This window comes from Alosa sapidissima, chromosome 12, assembly GCF_018492685.1.
Source record: "Alosa sapidissima isolate fAloSap1 chromosome 12, fAloSap1.pri, whole genome shotgun sequence".
Classification (NCBI taxonomy): Eukaryota; Metazoa; Chordata; class Actinopteri; order Clupeiformes; family Clupeidae; genus Alosa; species Alosa sapidissima.
The window spans coordinates 17,836,335-17,859,535 of record NC_055968.1 but is presented as its reverse complement, the minus strand read 5'-3'; the positions used below and the strand labels follow the sequence as shown (position 1 = coordinate 17,859,535).

The 23,201-nt window shown below is 42.5% G+C and overlaps 1 protein-coding gene across 1 annotated transcript; it reads right to left on the bottom strand.

Annotated features, from left to right (window-relative positions):
* Positions 1-6,451: 6,451 nt before the first annotated feature.
* Positions 6,452-18,283, bottom strand: ccdc124 (coiled-coil domain containing 124). The gene is made up of 5 exons (XM_042056882.1): positions 18,134-18,283; positions 16,139-16,326; positions 10,567-10,777; positions 9,518-9,623; positions 6,452-9,188 (listed from the first exon to the last, which is right to left on the bottom strand). Exons 2-5 carry the CDS (start codon positions 16,295-16,297, stop codon positions 8,987-8,989), a joined length of 678 nt encoding a protein of 225 aa, XP_041912816.1. The 5' UTR covers positions 16,298-16,326; positions 18,134-18,283; the 3' UTR covers positions 6,452-8,986.
* Positions 18,284-23,201: the final 4,918 nt, after the last annotated feature.

Sequence of the window (23,201 nt, the reverse complement as noted above, 5' to 3'; positions counted from 1 at the left end):
GAACTACAGATCCGCTACCCGATCTGGCAAACTTACATAGTGTGGTTATAGCCGATAGATGGCCGCGAAGCGAATGCAGAATTGCCGTTCACCCTGTTACAAGTTGATGAACCACTGAAACGATTTTGGAAACATTATTTTAAGTTATAAAAAACTCTTTGGTGTTGCTTTAATACTCTTAGATGATCAGAAACAGGGAAATTCACCCTGTCCCTGCCTCTAAAATATGAATGCAGTGCAGAAGACTCAGCTGGGAGATAATGACCCCAAACCACTGATACCCCATGGTGCTTAGCATGTCTGCATAGTTACCAGACACCTACACATGCCACATGTTCAAATCATGGCTTTGGTGGGAATGCAGGCGATAGGGAGAGAGTATGTGGTTGGTGTGTGATTGTTGTGTGGGTCCATGTGTGTGTAAAGGGGTGATCGAATACAGAGCAACGTGACCTTGTCATGTACCAAGGCTCTGTTGTTGAGGGAATTCCGTTCTATTTTTAGAAGGGTGTTCTCGCTCTGAGCAGCAGGGGCTTTTCCCGGTGAAAGTCTTCCAGCTGCGGCAGAAACCAATCTAAAGATGTTGAAATGGTCACTGAGAATAAAAACCAGATCTACGTGGAAATATTCTACCCAGATGGATCGGAGCTGTAAGAAGCAAAACCATTTAAATTTCTTGACCTTAAATTATGCATTCATAGACACTATTTGGTTTGAATCAGAGGGAAGATTGACACACCAAATCTGATATAATTTCTTTTTGAAACATTACCCATGTTTTAAAGGGGAACATGCACGTTTTTTAGCTTAATTTACCTTAACAGTTTCGGAGTCATTGGATTGGTTATATGACTTTTTCTGGGGTGAATAGTGGCCGTCTCGCTTCCCCCTAGCGTCTGTGAGCTGAAAGACCCGCCTTGCAACTTTAGGCCGGCGAGCCGCCGGCCTCAGAGACCGAAAAGTCTCGGGGTCTCGCAATGTAACAAATTGCTTTACTGCACTAAGAAAAGAAGCAAAAAGCGGGTAAACCATTGTCGGAGGAACAGGGAAAGAGGAAACTGCAGACTGACTGATTGAGGAGTGTTATAAAATATATACTCTGAAGCTTTAGGGGGAGCTCTGCAGAGAAACATACGAGCAAAAAGTGAGAAAACAGCAAAGAAATTGGCAAAACTGCATAGGGGGGCTTTAAAGCAGCACTAAAGAAGATTTGTCCCCCTACAGTTGAGAACCGCAATAATAAACCAACTAAATATGTGTCTTTTGTTACAAAGTATGAACATATGTAACTCCGATACAATATAAAGGGAATGCACCAACAGCAGTCTGTACGGCACCTACGGCAGTGTTCCTACCCGAACACAGAAAGTTGGTATAGGTCGGTAATCGCCTATAGAGGGCCATTCAGACAATGGCAGAAGTGCTGTTCGTTAAGTTATGAGGTTATGTGCCATCTAAATTATTTTGGAAGTGTTATGTTAAGGTAAAACAACTCTTAACGGTGCCTTTAAAGCATTAATAAAATGGCAGTGAGAGTACTCTTCAATGGTCTTAAATCTCCTCCCTTAAGCATGTTATGAGATTGCTCTCCCAGTGATTAACCATCTCATTCAGCCGTGCACCCTGTCCTTGAGGGCTACACAATTTGGCAGTGACTCTGAAACTGTCGCAAAAGAGAGCCAAATGTTGTTCTTTATCTTCGTGTACAGGAAGGGTGTGTATTTTAATTAACAGACACAGCAGGAAGCTATGAAAAACCTCACAAGGCGATGGGAAATGCACAATCTGGAGCTAATGTTAATTATTTTTGGTTTAGCAATAAATTAGTGGGGGAACGTTATATAACCCCATACAAAGGTGTTACTCTCGGGTTTTTAAAATAGTCTGCTCATATGGGAACCAATAAAGTGAAAAATGTCTGGGTGATAACCTTTGCCAGCCTATATTATGCCAATAATTCTTCTCCATGCTAAAAAAGAGTCCCGATTTATTTGTATCTTTCAGAATTCTGAGGGGAACTATTCTACATGATTGCATTATAACTCAAATAACCTTCAAAGCAAAACAAGCCTGTTAACTTATAGCTTTAATGTACATGAACTCAGCTCTCAAGCTTGTGAACAATGAGACATTACAGGGTAATGGGCTGAAGTCACATCTATAACCTGTGAGGGGCTAACAGAGCCTTTCTGTTGTCATGATAGTAAATTATCCAAACTCAAGGCCTTGCAAGAGACAAATGGCAGAAGTGGATCAAGATCAGTCACAGTGTAAACGCTAACTGAGGCCTCATGCTTAAAGACGCAGCTCAGGTGGACAGAATAAATGTTGGGTTTACCAGTGCCAATATCACAAGGCCTGAAGGTTACAGCTGTCTGATCATGTGGACCATACACATCTTAATTACATCCATGTAATTGCCAATATCGAGGTACCTTGTATGCCACTGGCAGTGATATGTCTGTGCCATGATGTAAGAAAGAAGCCGAAACTGTGCTAGTAGTTTGTAATGCTACCCATATCTGTTTTCTCATCAACATCGCTGACCAACATGAAGTACACTACTGGAATGGGTCACATGCAAACATACAGTAAATCCTTTCTGACTGGTATACCTCCAGCAATACTTTGTGGAATTTGACATTTCTGTCATGGGTGAATTGATAAAGTAGAGCATAAAATACAGACAAGTTAGGCACTTTTGGGAACATATGGCATGAGAGACACATTATCTAAGACTTTAAAAAATGAAACAGCTTAGCTTGCAAGTATGCAATAGTAAGTCCCTTCATCATACTTGCAGTACACTGCCCCCCCTCTCCCCCCCCAATACACAGCACATTGAGGAAGCTTCTCCAACACACATATTGCACACTGCCCTCTCCCCACATACACAGCACACTATCCCATCTCCCTTGTCATCTCCCCAACACACACACCAAGACCCCTGGCAGTTGGGTTAGCCCCTTGAGCCGTGGATCTGCCCAAGGTTTCTTCCTTGGTAAGGGAGTTTTTCCTTGCCCCTGTTGCTCTTGGGTGCTCCTTGTTGGTGCCCCCCCCCCCCCCCCAATCCCAATCCTCCCCCACCTTTTTTATGCAGCCCTTGCCACTTAATCTACTAAACCCCTCTTCTACTGCACTTTTTATCCCCCCCCCCCCCACTTCCTTGTATCCTTGTATCCTAGCCACTTTGCCTGTCATGTTAAATGTCAACTTACATGTGATAGATATAGGCAATAAACTTTGTCACATGGTCAAAGATGATATAGGCTATTTTAACATACCCTTGCGGCAGTCCAGCCAATAGCAAAATCACCAGCTGAGGGTCTGGGGACAGGGAAACAGTCCTTAATTGCTTTAATACCCAACAGGTTTGAGAGGGCATTCACTGCCATGGATTCTATCAGTGGGGCAGCTCAGATGGGCCGAGTGGCAGGAGGCCGAGAGCTGTTCCCGGTCTCTCGGCAGGTGCTGAGGCAATTTCGTGTCTAGGCGTTGAGAGTCCCACAGGAGACGGCACTTCTGATTTCCAACCAGGCCACCAATGTGTGGTCAAATTCACTGGCTTGCTCCACCATGGCAGAACTACCTTCACTTCATCCTGTCACTACATGGTCATTTCATGGAAGACAAAACAAGACATTCATAAAACGGAGGACACTGGTGATGGAGGGCTATTAGAGCTAATTGAGCTCCTCCCTGTTAATTTTAATTTGATGGCAAAGACTGCGGTCACAAAAGAGTCTGTTTTTATGAATCCCTCTTTAACACTCCACTGCAGTGTCCCATATGCCAAGATAAGATTCTTTTTAGAGTTTTAAAGTTCTTTTTACTTTGACGTTCACTCTTCACACTGTTCAGACAGTTGTTCACTCTTATACCCCATCGCTCTCTACTTTAAACAGTGTTTAAGAAGCTGTTGAACTGGCCTGCATTTGATAAAAACAAAAACATGAGCAGTCTAACACAGCCAGACCAACTTCAACTTCAAATGTATTATTATCCCTAAGGAAATTTGGTCTGCAGCAGGCATCAAGACATAAGAAAGGAAGTAACAATAACAACAACAACAACAAATACATATTCCACAACACAAACAAAAAAACTCCTACCACACTGAGCCAGAGACTGAAACATTAGAGACAACACATTAACTAAATAAAGCCACTGCTGGGCCTTTTACACAAATAGCGTCAGTGTTGGGTTCAAAGAATAACGTATTATCAATAATGGTTCCCAAATATTTATAATGAGAAACAATCTCAACATCCTTCTCCTGAATGAGTATATGTAACATTAGGCTGTGACCTACGGAAGTCGATAATCATGTCTATAGTCATGGACATATTTATTGATAGCCAAAAATCTTTGCACCAGGCAATCAGTCATCAACTGCATACAATGACTGTACCATCAGCACATTTAACAAGGTGCCTGTTATAAGTACTCCCACAGTCATTGGTGTATAAGATAAAAAGCAGTGATGAAAGGACACAGCCCTGTGGGGAACCAGGAAGAAAATAGTTTAGAGGGGGTCTCATTCCATGCTTCAGGCCTCCTTGATGCTTTTATTACATCTTGCGCTGAGTCTCAGAAAGAGAAGTACTCTGCAGGCTGCAGTATGGGCAAAAATCAACTGGCTCTTGTCCACACTAGACTCAGCCAAAAACATATCTCCCATCTTCAGTCTTTTTGTGCACTTTTGTAATCAGTATAAAGTAGGCTGTTCCATGTGGTTTTGAAGTCTCTCCATGATCTCTGGGCACTTCCTGTCCATCAATAAACAATAAACTCTAGCTGAACTCTCACCACTGCACCCTGTCTATATGGTTCCAGCCGCCTCATGCCCTGGTCAGCACCACTGATGACATCACTCACTCTCCATTTTCAAGCCTCTTATTTTATTTATTTATTTAATTTTATTAAAATGTATTATTTTAATTTCTATTGATGGTACAAAGTTGCGTTATTTTACATCTTTGTGCTTTAACACAGGACCACTGCAGGCCCTATGAAAGAATAAACCATTGCCCCCCCACCCATCAATGATAATATTGATCATTATATTCTAAATGGGAGGTCCCTGTCAGTCCAGGGCCCCTGGAAACCCCCCCCCCCATACACAGACACCATCCCTGCTTTTTAAAGGTTTACTGCTCATGATTAGTACTTCACCCAGTCTGTAGTTGTAGGTTATATAAAAGTGTGTGTGTGTGTTTCTGGGGGGATGGGGGGGGGGGGGGGGCAATGAGACTATTTAAAGAATCAGGTCTGTAGATCCAGAAAAAAATGAAGCAAACAAAAATGTCAGAACAGGCACTTCCCCATGCCTCTCCTGTCAGCTCAGGCGTTTAATCAAAGCATGTGTTCTTCCACCGGACGCCGATGTGTCCCCCCTCCTCTCCACTCATCCTCGGCACAGCTCAGCGCTCTCAGCTGCACGCCCGCTAACGGCCCGCAGAAATTGCGGGAGGTTCGCAGCCCCTGCCAAGGTAGCATCTTTACTGCGTCATCGGAGTGTGGGAACATTTGGCACTGCTGTTGTACCGAGCATCCCATGTGTAGCACTGGGAAGAGCCCAGAACAGCCTTATGGACACTCCCAGACTTGCCCTCTGACAGGGTCCTAACAAGGTCATCAACAGAGAGTTTCTTGAATGCAAACTGAAAATCTGACTGCTTTGACAGACATTATATATATATATATATATTTGTCAAATACAACCAGATTTCTGCATTTCACCCTCTTGCCTGGCTGACACAAAGTGTGATATTTTTTGCCTCTTGGCTGGGGGCAAAAGAATTTGAGGGAAAATCAACACATATTCCTCAGAGAACTGAAATGCTTATAACAGCTATCAGTTGGGGCCATCCATTTCAAACCTGTTTACACATTGTTACCAAGCCATGCAGATCTACAATAGCCTGTCAATTGCTACATAAGCTTATCATTTATCAAAGCACACACTCACCGGAATAACTTCAAGCATGTCATTATGTGGGCCTACACACATCACAGCAATTCACTTACATCTCTCTTTGTATGCACCTCCTTGTTGATCTTTCAAAAAAGCTATTTTTAGCAATATTTTCAATCCTCTTCTTTCTCATGTGACAATGAGATATAGATAGGACAGTTAAATCCATGGAAGTCATGATACACCAGTTTAAATCCTTATATTGAGGAAGTCCGTTCAGTTCATACAAATAACTGCTAATACACTGCACATATTTATATTTCATTTATATTACTCTACACCACCTTCTGTAAACCAACTGTATACTACTGTCTACATTGCACTATATTTAGTGTCCCGTCTTTGCGCCACCTGTCTATACTTGTATATCACATTGCACTTTTCTGCTTTTTTGCACTTCTGGTTAGACACAAACTGCATTTTGTTGCAAAGTTCAATCTAACCTTAAAAAGAAAAATTAGTGAACAAACCTAGTTAAATCAAGGTAAACACTTTTAATAAAGGTTTCCAAATGACACACAAATAACCTTTAACCAATCATCCAAGTGATACCTGATCCATCACATTAAAGATGTTTGAGTCATGCCTACCCCATGAGCCAGGTCAACCTGATCAACTATTTGTTCTGTGTGAACACCAGACACGTGATATTTTTACGGCCTGTAGTGTGTGAGGTGAGCAACTCCGATCACTGCAGTGCATACATAACACAATCAACCAATACAACACACTCAACTAATACAATAGAGACAGAACTGTGCTGAATGAGATGAGATACCTTTATCAACTTTATTGGTGCTTCCATGAGATGCAGTCAATATAAAGGAGCAGGTAGTAGTCCACTCTCCACACTTGTCATTTAAAGCGTCCGAGTCAGCTTCATTACGGATGCCGAATTTGTTAACTAGAAATCACCAAACTCAATGAGTGTTGTACTCCACCAACATGTTTTGTGAGTCCATGGATTAAATCCATGTATAGTAAATAAATTAAGGCATTTCCTGAACTTAAAACATCACATTGAATATTCCTTATTCCTGCTTTATGGATGTGCTTCAGCCAGTGTGAAGGCATCTCCAACTAATAGACACTGACAGTGATCAGGGGGTAAGAATGAAGCATTTACATGCCAGGACCTCATGCAAATCCTCCAAGCTCCTTCCATGAAAAAGAAGAGAAAGGAAAAAAACACGTTCCAGCAAGGAAGACCGAAAGAAAAATGTTTTTGGATTTGGGGGGGGGGGGTGAGATGAAAATGCCCTTGTTTTCCTGTTTTGCGGATGATGTTTGGAGCTGGAGAAGTAGTGGTACGGTCCCACAGCAAGGGTGAACAGGTGGGGAGGGAGGAGGTGTCCCGTCACGATAGCATTGATCTCTATCCACGGGCTATCCATTCCTCAAAGGGGACGCCATCCATTTGAGCACCAACTGAAGGACATTATTGATTTGGCCGCTTAATTAAAAAAAGATGACCGTGAGTGGTGGTAGAGTAGAGTGTGTGTGTGTGTGTGTTGGGGGGAGGGGGGGGGGGGGGGGGGGGTTTGGGGGTGGCGTGACAAGGTGGGATGTGTTTTACTCACCGCCTCCTGCTCTACTCCTTTCCACCAATCTCGGCGTCCTAAGAGCTCATCTGATACAAGTGCCATGTTGAGGCCAGTTAGCTATTGACCTCACACCATTTTTTAAGAGCAAAATCAAATCAATTCCCAAATAAAATTTACCATTTAAAATAATATTATAATAATTATAATAATAATAATAATAATAATAATAATAATAAAAATCCTGTACATAATAAGCGCTTGGGTTTTACCTTTATCACTAATTTCACCATCTTCTCAGTACAGTTGCTGCTTTTTATTATTTCTGTTTGCGGATTGGCTGAGGCGAGAGAAGAGCACCTAAAGCGAGTGATGCACATGGCGGATGAGGGGGAGCTTGTGCAGAGTGTTGGCAGTAGCGCCGCTCTCCAGATGCCCCGACAAATGGATCTCGCCAGGTGGTGCGCACGACTAACGCCAGCATATGGCAGACCTGCCGACCGCAGGCTTGTAAAGCTCGCTGAATGGAAACTCTCCCCCATATCAACCCAACGAGATGGAAAAAGGTCACCAATTTCCTTTCATGTCTATTTCCCCTTCCTTTCTTTTTTCGTGTGTCCCAAGTGGACAAATGCAACGCAAGTGTTACACAAACCTCTGCAATATTGACGAGTCCCCAATGACTGACAAATACTGCAGGGTGGATGTTATGGGCAAAGTGGGGAGTCCCACATCATGTGCAAAAGGACCTGCGGAGAAAAGACCTCCTATCGCTTGCGGCGTGTGTGTGTGTGTGTGTGTGTGTGTGTGTGTGTGTGTGTGTGTGTTGGGGGGGTTTCATAACCATGATGGGCTTCTTCCAGGATTGTGGTTGTTAGGCAGCAGCACATCCGTAGCCTTGTGTGAAGTAGAACAAGTGATCTGGAGATAAGTGATGATCCACAGTCAGTGTTTTCTCAATAGGCCAAATGGAGGGTTTGGTGAAGAGATCCAAGATATACAGAATATAGTCTGTGTGTTATGTAAGAATGTATGAACTTCTTCAACTATACTTCACTCCCTTTCTCTCTGTCATGTTTCTCTGTAGCGCCATTGGACTGCAATAGGACCTTAATAAGTCAAATGTAATTTTGGCATCTATTATATATAAATATACAGAATATATGCCAATGCTGGGAGAGAAAGAGAGAGAGGGATAGACAGAGAGAGAGAGTATGTGTTTAAATGGCACTTGCTAACCTGATTATTATTGGGTAGATGCGGCAGAGATGTGTGTGATCAGTTTACTTATATTGAGATGAACCGTCAGTGAACATGCAACCGGTTTTAGAAATCTATGGGAATTTAATAATACAGTCAATTGGGATGATTTCATTTTGGGGTGTTGTGTGCATAGTTGTTAAACAGTTCTTGTTAAGTCATCATTGTTGCCACTGTTTCCTGATTGGTGGGCCGATCGGTTGCCTGTTCACTTGGTGTTGTAAGAAGTGAAGCGCTGGTTTAGAGGGTTCTCGGGGGACTTGGTCCACTCTTTCTTGAGCAGCTGTTTGAGCTGCGACAGACGCATGTTGGGATTCTCTTTCTTCAAGCGTGGCATGTTCACCTCTTCATAGGCAGCGAAAGCAGCCTTCATCCTCCGCTCAGGGTGCCTGTCTGACTCTTCCTTCGTGCTACAGAAATAGAATATAAATGGTTACGTTTTCAAAATGTTTCTATTGACCTCAACTGCTCACCTTCCATCTTTGAAGGAAAAGTTTATGAAATTGAAGTGCATTTACATCACAGGGTCATGGGCTTCATGGTCACTAACTAAAAATATTAATAAAATAAAACATAAAACATCATACTCTGCATATGTCTACTAAGCTCATCACTATGCTATTCCATACTGCATACTTTTAAAATGGGAGAGTCTCATCAAAACCCTCTCCTTTTGTGGGCAAAATGACCCTGACTAGTCATCATACACAAACAACTCCACAAGGTCCAAGCCACATACCTGAGCACTGCGATAGCATCCTCGATGGTTCTGGCCTCAACGGACCCCTCTTCCGGGATGATCCGGTTTATATTCTCCTCCAAGGGTGTCTCAAGGTGACTCTTCTCTGTGGGGAGGAGGAAAGAGGTTGGATCAAAAGGTGCCTGATGGATGAATGGCTTGAGGGAGGTCCTTGAATAAAATTGCTTGATTCAGCAACATTCAGAAGTCATTTTCCTACCGGATACACTTCGATAAAACAAGATCCAATTATTGCCCTTCCCTAAAAAGACCATTAGATGAATGTTTACTTACAAAGGTCTTCAAATCATTATCAATCAACTTACAATCACTAAAAGCAAATATTTAGCAAATTTAAAACAGCAAATTCAACAGTTATGTGAAAAAAACAGTAAATTCACATTTCACAAGACACAGAAAGAGATCACTGCTGAAAAAAACAGCTGACCAGCTTGTTTGACCATCCTATGATGGTTGACCAGCAAAACTCTTGCAAAAACATACCTTCAGCTGGTTTACCCAGCTTATGATGGTAATTCAGTTGGTTTTGCTTGTCGTTACAACTCAAGCTGGTCATTTTTTGCTGGTTTAACTGGTCATGCCAGCTTATGTTGGTCATTCTAGCAAACCAGCATGTGTTGACCATCTTACACCAACAATGTCAAGCTTGGTAGGTTGGTCACCAGCATGACCACTTACACCAGCTGTATCCCACATGACAGGCTGGTCACACCAGCATGACCAGCTTCCTCATATGGTCACACCAGCATGTCCACCTGGTGGCTCAACCAGCTACACCAGCAAGAGCTGGAGGAAAACCAGCAGAGACCAGCTAAAACCAGCTACCAGCATAATCTGGTTTCTAGCTGTTTTTTTCAGCAGGAATTACAAAATGTAACAGAGGAATGTCAGAAAAGGAATGTCCGAAAAGAACAAAGAGAAAGAAATAGAGCAAGTAAAGAAATCCAGTAAAAAGATAAGGTTAACAAGCAAAGTAGTAGATTCTAAATAACTACATAGGTGTGCAAGAGAGAGTAAAATCCCCTCACCTTTCTCCTTGACCTCTGCTGGCTTCGGCTCTTGCTCCTTGCGCAGCGTCTCCTCGATCTGAGCTCGGGTCACCTTGGTCGCTGCTGCGGCTGCGGCCGCTGTAGCCGCCTCCCTGGCCTTGCCCTTCACCCTGGCATCCTCCTCGTCCAGAAGCCTCTGGTTCTCCTTCTTCCTCTCCAGGGCCTCCAGGCGTTTCTTCTCCTTGTCCTCCTGCAAGCAAACCACAATCACAGGAGGAGTGCATGAGAACTTACTCAGCAAATGGCTGCAAGCATGAGGGGCAGACATTTAGACTGTGTCTAAGAGGACAAGGAGACAGCGAGAATATACTTCATTCTTATAACTACGTCTCCACAACATTGCCCTTCTTGCCTTTCCACTGAATATAGTGCATCCACCAAGGCACCAAGAGAGGAGGATAAGTTTAATCAATAAAAATCAATACCCAAATTCTTAGAGAAAACAGAAAAAAGATGGTATGCCACAAATGGTGATACGGAAAGGTGCACAACCTCATAACGAATACATAATCAATATTTTCACTTATCATTTGATTGATTTAGCATATTAGTTCATGGCAGATTTGACCCACATGGCAGATGGCTCCCCTAATAAACCTGTAGGATTCGCAGCAAATTAATTTCAAGTTCCTCCATAGGTGTGCCATACATGCAGAGGTCTACTTGGAAGATTTAATTTAAGGTGTGCAATTCATATCATCCAAGAATAATAGGAGTGGACATTAAGTATGTTTTGACTCATTTTCCTGATTTGTGAGGAGAATGGCAGTACCTTGTGCACACAATGTGTTTCATATTTCTGACGAAAACCCTACATACACAAAATGTGTGAGACTGTCACATAGGTCTATGCATGGAACTAGCACTGGCACGGTGTACATCAAGACTGACACATTTGGTCCATTGGCTATACTGTATATTAGGGACGACAGATTGACCAGTTAGAATAGAAACCTGGTCCTGTTTTTAAAGACATCATGGTCAAGATCACCTGAGAGCCAAGCAAGCAAGGGGATTACACCAGAGTGCCTGCACTGAGAATTGAAATCCAGGTCAACAGAATCGAGGAGACACTTTAGACGACTCTCCGCACACACACACCCCATCCCCACTTCTAAACCTTCTAGTCCCCACCTGATGGGTGCAGGTCTAGACAGACAATCAGTCTGCTCGTGCTTGTCCCTCCAGACAGAATGATATTTTTACATGGCAGGCGGTGAGCACAGGCATCCAGGAGAATCACTGCAACAGACAGCAGCAAAATAAAAGGACCAGGATGGGGTGGGAGGGAGAAAAGAATCAGGTCAGAGAGAGATGTCTGTACTAACTTGAGAGTGTGAGAGAGGTTCAGGTTACCAGGCTCACATGTGGGCCAATGATATATGGCAATGTAATTAAAAGAGTAGTAGCGCACGCAAAAGCCACAATGCACCCTCCTCGTCCTTCACTCGCTCAAGCGAGCCGCGGCTCCGATAAGCCGGCCTGGTGTCAGGTGTCGGCGGCGCTGTAACAAGAGGCCCGGGAACAGGGTGTGATTTAGCATTTTAACCACAGCCACTTAGGGAAGTGGCCAGGCCCGCGGACCGGCCGGCCTGCGGTGCTGCCGTTTCACCCCGGGTGCCCGCGCGAGGACCGCACCGACTGAATTATGCATGCGGAGGAGAGCATGGGAGCCCAGAGAGGAGAGGGACGGCAGGAAAGCGGATAGGGAAAGCGAGTGCGATGGGGGTGAGGAGCAAAGGCAATTGGGACACCGGGGGCAAGGAGAGAAAGGAGTGGGTGAGAGGGCCACTGTGGTTGTGGGTGAAAGAGGAGGGTAGAACGGATGGAGGGAGGAACAAGACCAACAGAGTAGTATATAGTAGTAGTACATCAGTAGCATTTAGGAGGAGGGAGATCAGACGGATCAACGGAAAGAAATGGAATGTAAATAAGAGTGTGAGAGTAGAGAGAGATGCACAAAGGAGGACAGAGAGGTAGGGATGAGAAATGTGCAGGTGAAGGAGAGAAGGGTGAGGGGAGACTTGAGCGGGAGAAGGGACGAAGCGCACCTCCAAGATAAGAAGTGCCAACAGCCCACTGCTCGACCGCTCACGAGAGTCCACTCTGCACATCGCGGTGGCAGGATCAGCTAGCAGGCCAGTCTCCAGGGGTCATCAATCACAACGTGTGACTGTCAGGTTCAGATCACCTTCCCGTTCTCATTATGACAGAGAGGCTTCTTCTCCTTCTCTTTCGGCTTCTCCTCATTCCTCCATTCTTTCTTTATTTCCTTTATTTCCATCCTTCTCCTCATTCCCTTTTTAGCTTTGATGGAGCTTAATTTCCTGTGTAACCTCACACCCTCCTACCATCGACCCATTAAGTTCTAGATGAATGGTCCTCCCTGGGATCCCGAGTTGATTAGAATATAAGAGGAGCCTCCTGAGACACTAGAGGAAGATGGGGAAAAAATGACTTGGATGGCAGTTGTGATGACCGTGCAGGAGCCGGTGGGAGGGTTGGGATTGGCCACTGGGGTGCGACAGCTGTGCAACTCCAACCCCCCCCCCCAGCGCAGAAGTCAAAGTGTCCTGTGATCCGTAGTACCAGTCGGACAAAAAGTTCAGAGCGGCTCACCTTGGCACAGTCCCAGGCCTGCTCTCGAGGAAAGAGTTGGCAGACGTGGCATGCCCACTTTGATCAGTGTCAAAGAGCATGGGTTGAGAATAGAGAAGGGTACTGTGTCGCAAAACAGGGACAAAACACAAGAGGTGACTGCCAGTGATGCAATATAGAATAGCCCTTGGGTGACAGGAACATCTAGAACTTCAAAGGAGAGGCCAGTGAACCACACTGTTTTTCTACTACCGTAAGCTGTATGTTGGCTTTGCCTCAGTAATAACTCCCAATATTCAGGGATCAACATAACCATGGCCCGATAGCACAGGCCCACAAAATGTTACCTACTCTGTGACCACTAATCATCCCACAATACTGTGATAGTAATATTAAAGTTCCTCAAATATCTAAATTCCTACGGTTAGTTACACAAATACCCCAAATCATTTGCCCCTTTTAGTTTAATATAGGATTTTGTTACGTTTTGCCTCTAGTACTCTAGTAATTCCAATTATTCTGTGTACTTTTCACGATATGGATGCTCTACAGCGTTTATAAATAACCATTGGGTTACAGAATCACATACTTTAGAAACAAATCCTGAAAAGACCATCCAAACAAACAAAAATCCACAAGGGAAAAAACAAGGATCCACAGCGCTGCCTGTTCTGATGTTTCAAGATCTGCTGTTGATCATCTGCCCCTTTGGCTCTGGAGTGACTACTACAGTATCAGCATCTGCTGGTCCCCAACACTGAACTATGCTGCCATCATGTGGTCAGAACTAGTGGTGTAACACATGGACTATCACCTACAGGTCAGCATGCATGTGAACTGTGGATCAATGGCCAAGTTTAACTAGATGTAGCGCAGAGCACTAAAAAAATAAATCCTACGCTTATCGAGATATTCACAGAAAACTGTGTCCGGCTATCTACAGGCCACTTGGTGTACAATCACTAATATAGTGGATTTTAGGTTCATCCTGAAGTTTCCCCCGAAAGTCGAATATCCCTGACTTTTTGTGAGTAGTGTATATTAATTTATTGTATGGCCCACCATGAACGGAATTCCACGAAACTCGGCATGCATTCAGAAGGTGTCATAATGATCCTACTCTTCATGACTCACTCATGTCAGCCAAAGATACCTTCGCTGCGCAGCAGTCATAATACAGTGATGGCCAAAAGTATTGGCACCCATGCTAAAGTTGACTGAAAAGAGGAATATAAAATCATCTTTTGGAAATTGATCTTAATGCCTTAAGTGAAAAATGAGGAAATATCTAACCTTTAAGGACACAAATTTTCTTAGTGAATGAATAATGTATCATAAATAAATAAATGTTCTTCCTTAAAATACAGGGGTCATAAGTATTCCCAGCCCTATGTTACATTCCCATACAGACATATTAGCTGGTTTGATGCTCATTGAGCTCAATGCAAATCAAACCAGCTAATAGGCTAACTGAAATAACACCCATGCCAATCTCTAGGTATGGTGAAGGGTGTGAGATGATGTGGGGCTATTTTAATTCCAAAGGCCAAGGTAACTTTATCAGGATGCACAGTATTCTGGATCCATGAAATAACTGGCCTTTAAAAATAAAAATCTGCCTGTCTCTATGGGAATTTAAGATAGGGGTGGGAATACTTATGACCCCTGTATTTTAAGGAAGAACATTTATTTATTTATGATACATTATTCATTCACTAAGAAAACTGGTGTCCTTAAAGGTTAGATATTTCCTCATTTTTCACTTAAGGCGTCAAGATCAATTTCCAAAAGATGATTTTATATTCCTCTTTTCAGTCAACTTTAGCATGGGTGCCAATACTTTTGGCCATCACTGTAGTGTGAACCATAAGAGTGTTTTGTACTGCTGTTGCTTTCCTATTGTTCATTGAAGGAAAAGTATCATCACGCCTTGTGTGGATAGGAAATTTTCACATCACATCACATCAGCTCACAGGATATTTCATCTAAGATGCTTTCACATGAATTGCCTTCCATCAGGTTTGCCAGCCAGTGTTATATTGTGCCAACTGTGGGTGTTTTTCAAAACGATATTCTGAGGTGTATTTGTTGGACCATTTTCTTCAGGAGCTCCAACATAATTTTATACAAATCTCTTACTTCCTTTATCTGTTCATATAGCAACACTGACAAAAGGCCTAGAAGCTAACTTAGCTTTTGTAATGAGCAAACAGCAAAAGGTCTCCCTTCAAAATAAATGTGCATTATTCATTTTTAGGGATACACTGCGAAATTCTCGGCCGATACAGATAAGATGTACAAAATAATAATTTAGCCGTTAACTGATGCCGACACTATTTTATTTGTTTGTTTACTTAGTTTTTTTGTTGTTCATTTAGGAGAGTGGAAACAAAACTACTCATTTGCCTGTGAGTCTGAAAAGGTGAGCATCATTGGACTGGATATAATGTTATGATAATGCTTACCTACCATACACAACAGAAGCCCTCTGAACTTGCTCAAAGTGGAGAGGGAGGGGTAACTGAATGAGAGGTATGGGCTAGTTAGATGGTCATGAAATAGTCTTGCCTTTGGTCATTGCAAGTGTTTCTTGGATTTGCTTTACCTTCATTTGGATACAGGCCCATTTTCCTCACTAGTTGGTGTGGCAGAGCAAATTTCTCATAAAGGCTCTATAACAATCTACAGCATTTATAATATACGTCAGTAAAGGAGCTGCACTTTTCACTGTTAAAAATGTCCCAACCACTCCCTTTAAAGGTGCAACCTTCGATTCTAATACAATACATTCTTGTTGAATTCATCAAATTGCACCTAATGGTTCTCTAGCTGTAAGTTCAGTGTGTGCAGTCAGAAACTCCTGTGTTCGTACACAGTACTGGCCCTGTGGAAGGGACAAACATTTTGAATGATGTGATGCTGTGTGTAATCAATGTGAGGACACTGGTTTTACCTTACGCTGTTCTTTCCTCATCACATGTTTGTCATTATCTTCCCATAGTGCATCCTCAAGCTCCTTCTGCTTGCGCGCATCTGCAACGGCCTTGGCCTCTGCTTTTCGGGCCCGCGCAGTGGCCGACTTGGAGTTCTCACCCTGGAACTTCTTCGGCATCCCCGAGAATACTCCAGTGCTGGAAAAGACTGAAACATAACATACACGATCCATCGGTTTCTCTATTAAAGCAACACCAAAGAACTTTTCCTCTGCCGCACGCACGCTATTTGTTTATCCAGCAACGGCTTTGCAAATAACAATGTCCATAGACAAGGTAGAATATGTTGCATGATTTTATGAAAGTACGATGTATTGCGACATCATGAGAGTCAAATTTGTAGTTTCTTATGTCTCATTCCATTGAACTACAAACCCGCTACCCGATCTGGCAAACTTACATAGTGCGGTTATAGCCGATAGAGGGTCGCAAAGCGAATGCAGAAGTGCCGTTCACCCTGTTACGAGTTGATGAACCACGGAAACAATTTTGGAAACATTATTTTAAGGTACAAAAAAACTCTTTGGTGTTGCTTTAAATGAGCATCTACGCACACCAACTCTAATCAGTTCTCTTATGTTAAGGGACTTACTCTCAATTATACTTAAAGGCATTCTATCACTCCTATCCACTAACATAAGCACAATCACACATAGAGTATTTTAACACAAAAAAACGTCCCAAATAAGGTGCAATAAGGTGAAACATCGTTTTTGCCATCTCCATGACTCCAGACTGACAGAGCAGGGACAAAATAAAATATATTATTCCCTGGTGTTACATTACATCAGGGTTTGCTTCAAAAATATTATATTTAGGGCTATCTGTAGAGGAAAACGTAAATGGCATAACCAGCCTTTAAATTGAAGTTAGTTCAGCTCAGTCTGTGACTTACTGTATACTGCGTCTGCATGTGACGCTTTTGACCATATACCTAACATTTGGTTTGACAGTTGGAATGCAAAAACATTAACGGCGTGTCACAGGCCAATTGTTTCTTCAGTGGCATATAGGCAAGCAAGGCATCAGAGAAAAAATTACGCTGGCACAGCATTTCTGAAACCAGACTGCTAGCTTGTTTCCAAACGTTTAGTCACTGTAAATTCTATGTAGACATGACGACACGAGTTAGATAAATCGTTTAAAAGTGTTCAGCGCAAACACACGCCTTTGCTTTGGGGTTACAATGCAACCGTTTCCACGACTGAGTCAGCATAACACCGATAACGTCAATTCATGTTCAAAACTGTTCGCCGTCTCTCTTGCTAGGTAATTTATGGGCACGAACCAAATATATGCATCTATGGGCATGGACAGTATGTGTTTCGTGCAAAAGAGTAAGTGAATCGCACACTGCTGTGAATGTCACACTAATGAGCAAGTCGTTACTTTTAGTTAGGAAACAAATGAGACATACGCAGTCTATACGACACAAACCACAGTGGCATGTCAATCCTCAAGCTAAAGTTAGCTTTAAAAATCAAGAACGGTTTCAAATGGCTAGATGCATTGCTGACATTGGTGATCGTAGCACTAGCTAGCTAGCTAGCTAGCTATCAAGTGCAAACATGTGATTTCATTTTGATAGCGTTATCAAAATATAACTTATACTTGAAAGGCGTATGATATTCTGTATCTAGAGGTTTATTGATCATTGACTGAACATCAACCAGCTATCTATTATTAAGCCCAGATAACTTTAGAGACAATGTACAGAACTTATATGATAACCAGTCTCATTTGGCGCAGGCCAACTAGCAATGCATTAGCCTTTGAAAATGCTCAATGGAATAGAAGCTAGATGTAACGTTAGCCTCACCACTGGCTAGTTAGCTCGTCGTATTTCACTCTGACAAATGCTGAATAGTGGGTTTACGAGTTGTCTGTCTGTGAGGAAAATACTGGATACACTTACACGAGAGTGACATAGAGAGAGATATTTTGTATGCACTTACCTCAGCTGTTTTCGCTCCGGTATGAGCCTCCTCCAAGGTAACGTTACCAGCCTGGGCTCTGCTGTAGCATAGCATGTAATGTTAGCCGTTCAGCAACAGACATCAGTTTGTTTGGGTCCTTCGTGCCAAATGACAATTTTTAATGACGCAACACCATAATAGAGAGCCACTCACATTCATTGTTGACATTTCACTATCTATCTAAAGTTATAAAGTGTTATTATTATTATTGTTATTATTATTATTATTAGTAGTAGTAGTAGTAGTAGTAGTAGTATTTAAGAGAATTGCTGATCAGTGGTTGAGCCCAAAAATAAGGCCCTTGCAGGCCTTAACGTCAGAATAGTGATTCAAATACTGCATTTCTTGCTGATTGTTATAACATGACATAAATCACGTTAGGGTCCGCCCATACAATGTTCATATGTACAGGCCACAATAAAAGAATCAGGCAGAGGGAAAGACTTGTGACTTTACGTCCACTTATTTACTTCATGACGTCACTGACTAGGAAAATACCGCAACGATATGGAGTCTTCCCGTGAGGACTTTCAGATGAACAATGCTAGCAGTCAGGCAGGGTCCAGTGCATGTAATGGTCATAGCAAAAGACTGAAAGAACTAGAAAACGTTGTTTTACAAACTAGTTTAAATAACATACGAATGGAGACGGAAGAAGTATCGACGCTGGACGGAGTCGATGACCAAGACTGCCACGGCAGCGAATGTTTGAACGGTTTGCCTCATGTTGCTTCAGGTGTTTCGTCAACAGAGACGCCCGACGAGCCAGCACTGCAGTGTGACCTGGCCGAGAGCAAGATGAAAGAGGAAGAAAGGACCCTTACGGATCACCTTAACAAGCGTCTTTTGTTGTCCTTTCTGGATAAACTGAACCAAACTGCCGTCGGTCTTCCGGGAATCCAACGGTTGGACTGTGCAGTCGCAGGGGAGGATGATTCAAACCGGGCCGCGGATGAATGGTGACACGCCATTTAGGCTACTCACAAGGCCTGGGTCCAATATAGTTCATAAATATAATCAATGATGATACACCCAAGAGTATAAGACAAATCGTATCTACATAATTCACTCTTAATGTCCTCCCTTGTAAGGGGTCTTTGGCGTGTAAGCTATGTTGTGCCATGGCAACAATTTGTCCAACCTTAGGCTAACAGGCCCGAAGTTGCAAAACATGCCACGCCGAGGGCTACAATTTACAATAGTTTGTGAATTTATTCTCAGTTCTGTCTCACTTTACCCGTTCGGTGATCTACAGTGTCTGAACATGTCGTTTAGCCTGCTTAGGTTTTGTTCGGGTAAAGTTTCCCACCATTATCGGACTACCCACTGAGGCTATCCATGATGAGGTGTAGCCTATCTGAGCAACACTTCTACCGCTGTGTATTCATTAAACTTCGAACGTAATCCAGGCATCTTCGTGTCATCTTTAATTATGGGCATCTCCATGTTCTGGCAGAACAAAAAGATTAATTTAACGGTCTGATCAAATTGGAGATAACATCTTAAGAGGCCTGTACGAGTACACACTTCAGGTGATAAGAACATTACAACGTTGCCCATTTGTTGTCAAGTAGGGAGTTCCAAAATGGGAACCTTCCCACTTCCCAGCCACATGAACACACAATTATATTCAACAATTTGAGAAGACATCACACTTGTGAATTTAAATATAGTAGTATTAGACTAAGATCTAAAAACTAAGGGTAGATGTTAAAATGGACTTCAAGGGACATGAAAACATGTCAAACATTTAAATGAAACATGTACAGGGTAACAGAAGGGTAGGCCTATTGCCATTTTGTAATCTTTGTAATGTCAGAAGTTGATATTTAATGGAATCAAAACTTTAGAAGTAGTGTAGCATTAAGAAGTGTAGTAGAAAAATACTATTTTCATCCAATCACAGGCCACTCCACAGAGCTTTGCGCCACACCCCCCAGAACACTTCTCCACCTCGCTCACCGTCAGATGGACAATCTCAGGTTGCCTCGCCAACTGCCTCTGTTGTTCCAAAGAATCCTTCCACTGTCCACAGGAATAAACAGGAAGGCCAAAAAGACCCACAGTGAGCAACATCTACAGGCAGAGCAGGCATTTCCCATTCACCTCTGTAAGGATCCTAATTAGGCTGATGATAATCTTTTCAGTCATATATTGACTCTTGATCCATTACTTAGTGTGGGCCTATTGTGGGCCTGCTGTCACATGTCCACAGGAGCAGTTAACTGTAGGGACAGGAAATGTAATCAAATGTATACCTTGTCATGTCTTGATTGATTCACTCTCACTACAACAATGGTCTCAAGTCTCATCAAAGTACTCTCAAATCAGCTGACCTCCAACCATGTGATTCCAAATCAGCTGACCTCCAATCATGTGATCCATATCAATGTAACCAACCACAAACTAGGTAGCCTATTTAAGTGAAGTTTACAGAGCATTCTGGGAGCCATTCTGTAGTCAGAATCTCCCACACCACTAAGGTGTGTAGTCATCATACTCTGAGCTGGTATGTTCATTCTGTGATTGCTTCATATGGTTTCCTAAATGTTCCTTTAACCTGTTTTCGTAACTTTCACATTATTCATTTAGATGTACCTTTTATAATGTATTGGATGAATAGCTTGTATCTCACAAATAAATTGTTATGCTTTGACCCGTATAGTTTTCTAGAATTTCTTTAGATATCCCTCAAAGTTTAAGATGTGTCAGGGGGAACGGCTAGGATTAGTCCCTAGGGCCGTGGGGCTAAATCAGTGAAAGTAGGCATGCTACCAGGAGAACTGGCCATCGTATTGTACTGTGGTGGGTCACTGATTTTATTAGTAGTCGGAATTAGACAGCTAACCTTAGCACACCCTGAACCCTCTGTAGCTTCGGTAAGATGTTCTGTCCAGATGTCAGGATGCTTCCAGACTGGGGCAACTCACCCATAGACATTAGTAGGCTGTTTCTGACCAAGTAGTTACTATAGGAACTTAGTTATAGGAACAGTCCAGTTCTAAATAGGTTCTACTAACTACTCCCCCCCCCCCCAAAACCGATTTTTCATTTGCATTCCCACTGGCCAAGTGGCCATAGGATCTGGTAGGAGGGCGTAAGCGACTTAAGCACACAGACAGTGTTTATAGCGTCATCACTTGCTACAGGGTTTAAAATAGGCACCCACTCGCCTCGCCAAAATGGAGTAAATGAAATAATAGCCTACATTTTGAAATTATTTGAATGACCCTCACTGTCTACTGTCACTTCAAGCAAATCCTGATGCTGCACATGCTTTTTTTTTTGCTGTGGAAAACAGCTGTGATGGAACAGCCTATAGTTAGTTATCAGATCCATTTGAAAAATGGATTTATTCCGGAGAGCTCATCGATGTTTTTATTGTCACCGAAGTAATAAATAACATCTAGTGTGTTCCTCAGATCTGACAGGGAAAGACAGGAACCAGTATTTTACGAACCACTTCCACCAATTAAATCCAGAGGAAGTTATTAACATTCCTGTTATCACTGAACTTGGACCTCGAAACACTGGCCATGCTTGGACAAAAGTTTAAAAAGGCATCAATCAAGTCTAGCAAGACCGGCCCTGACGCAGATATCAAGCTCTTCAGCCAGGCATCTGAGAAGAAGAAACCTGTCAGACCTTTGGTCTACCTCTTCCCCCTATAGAAGCCAGGTCAAATGAGGCAGGTTGCACCAAAGCCAGTCCTGAACCTGAGGAGAAATGTAGTGAATCGGCTTAGAGTCGGAAGAAGTGTTCAACCAGAGACAAAATAATTTGAAGGCTCTGAGATATAAGGGAGGAAACCTGATGTAACTGCACAAACACATTTAGTGGTGAATGGTGAGAATCCCTTACGGAAAGCAGTTGGATATCAAGGATGAGCACACACACACACACACAAGGGGAGAGAGGAAGAGAAAGAATCTTTCGATTATTTATATATATATATATATATATATATATATATTTAAACCTAGTTCACAGTCCTCCTGTCTTAATTTCATCACCAATTCACATAATTTCATAATGAAATTGGCAAAAGAATGGCATTAAGCCTGATACTTTGGATCCTTTTCTTTTCTCAGGCAAACCTCTAGGGGAACAGTTCACGTACTGGCACTAATAGGCCCATTTTACTTTACAGCACAAGAAGATAAGAAAAGAAACCGAAGCGTTGAGTGATCATGGTTGAGTCACACAGTGTATCCGTACGGCTCTAGAGGCAAACGTGTTCCACCAGACCACATCTGGTTAATCAAAGACAAAAAACAAGAACCAAATGTATAAGTATATATACTCTTCTGATCCCGTGAGGGAAATTTGGTCTCTGCATTTATCCCAATCCGTGAATTAATGAAACACACTCATCACACAGTGAGGTGAAGCACACACTAATCCTGACGCAGTGAGCTGCCTGCTACAACAGTGGCGCTTGGGGAGCAGTGAGGGGTTAGGTTAGCGAAGCGCTAACCAGTAAGCCACAGCTGCCCCACTAGTACACTATGTAACTGTCCAAAGAAGGTTCTCATTTAATATAAATATGGCGTAATTGGTTCAAGGGCATCATTTCTAAAAGGTATATTGATCTGTAAATATCATCTCTGAATAAAGTGTTTTGTGATTTTATTCAACTGTGAAGGCCTTTTTGTTTACTAAACTAATGGGATCAGTCTAAGATGTAATGAAAATAGATACCTAGGCATTTAATCACCTTGTTTGTCAGTGTTGTACAGACTGCAATTCATTCTACATTTACCAGCTGACAAGTGAACTCATCTCAATCATGACAGTTTGTAGTAATTTAAAATATCAGTTGTTGAAAGTTTGGCACAGTATACTCATACTTTTTCAACAAAATTCGGAAGAAAATGCAGAAGGCCCTTGAGATTGTAGATGGTGTGGCTTTCAGTTTTTAAAACATGACAGGTCACTCAACAGAGGTGAATTTGAGACATGAAATACTGGGAGGCATTTGTTGGCTTGTAGTAGTACTGTGTTTAGTAGTGAACACATGAGCACATCAGGCAGTAATACAGCCATC

What these genes read in the sequence shown, in the direction of transcription:
- ccdc124 (XM_042056882.1), bottom strand. Translation starts at nt 16,297, where the DNA reads ATGCCGAAGAAGTTCCAGGGTGAGAACTCCAAGTCGGCCACTGCGCGG. An exon ending in AGCAGAGGTCAAGGAGAAAG is followed by an intron (nt 9,624 to 10,566) that starts GTGAGGGGATTT and finishes TCCTCCCCACAG; the next exon opens with AGAAGAGTCACCTTGAGACA. An exon ending in GATGCTATCGCAGTGCTCAG is followed by an intron (nt 9,189 to 9,517) that starts GTATGTGGCTTG and finishes CTATTTCTGTAG; the next exon opens with CACGAAGGAAGAGTCAGACA.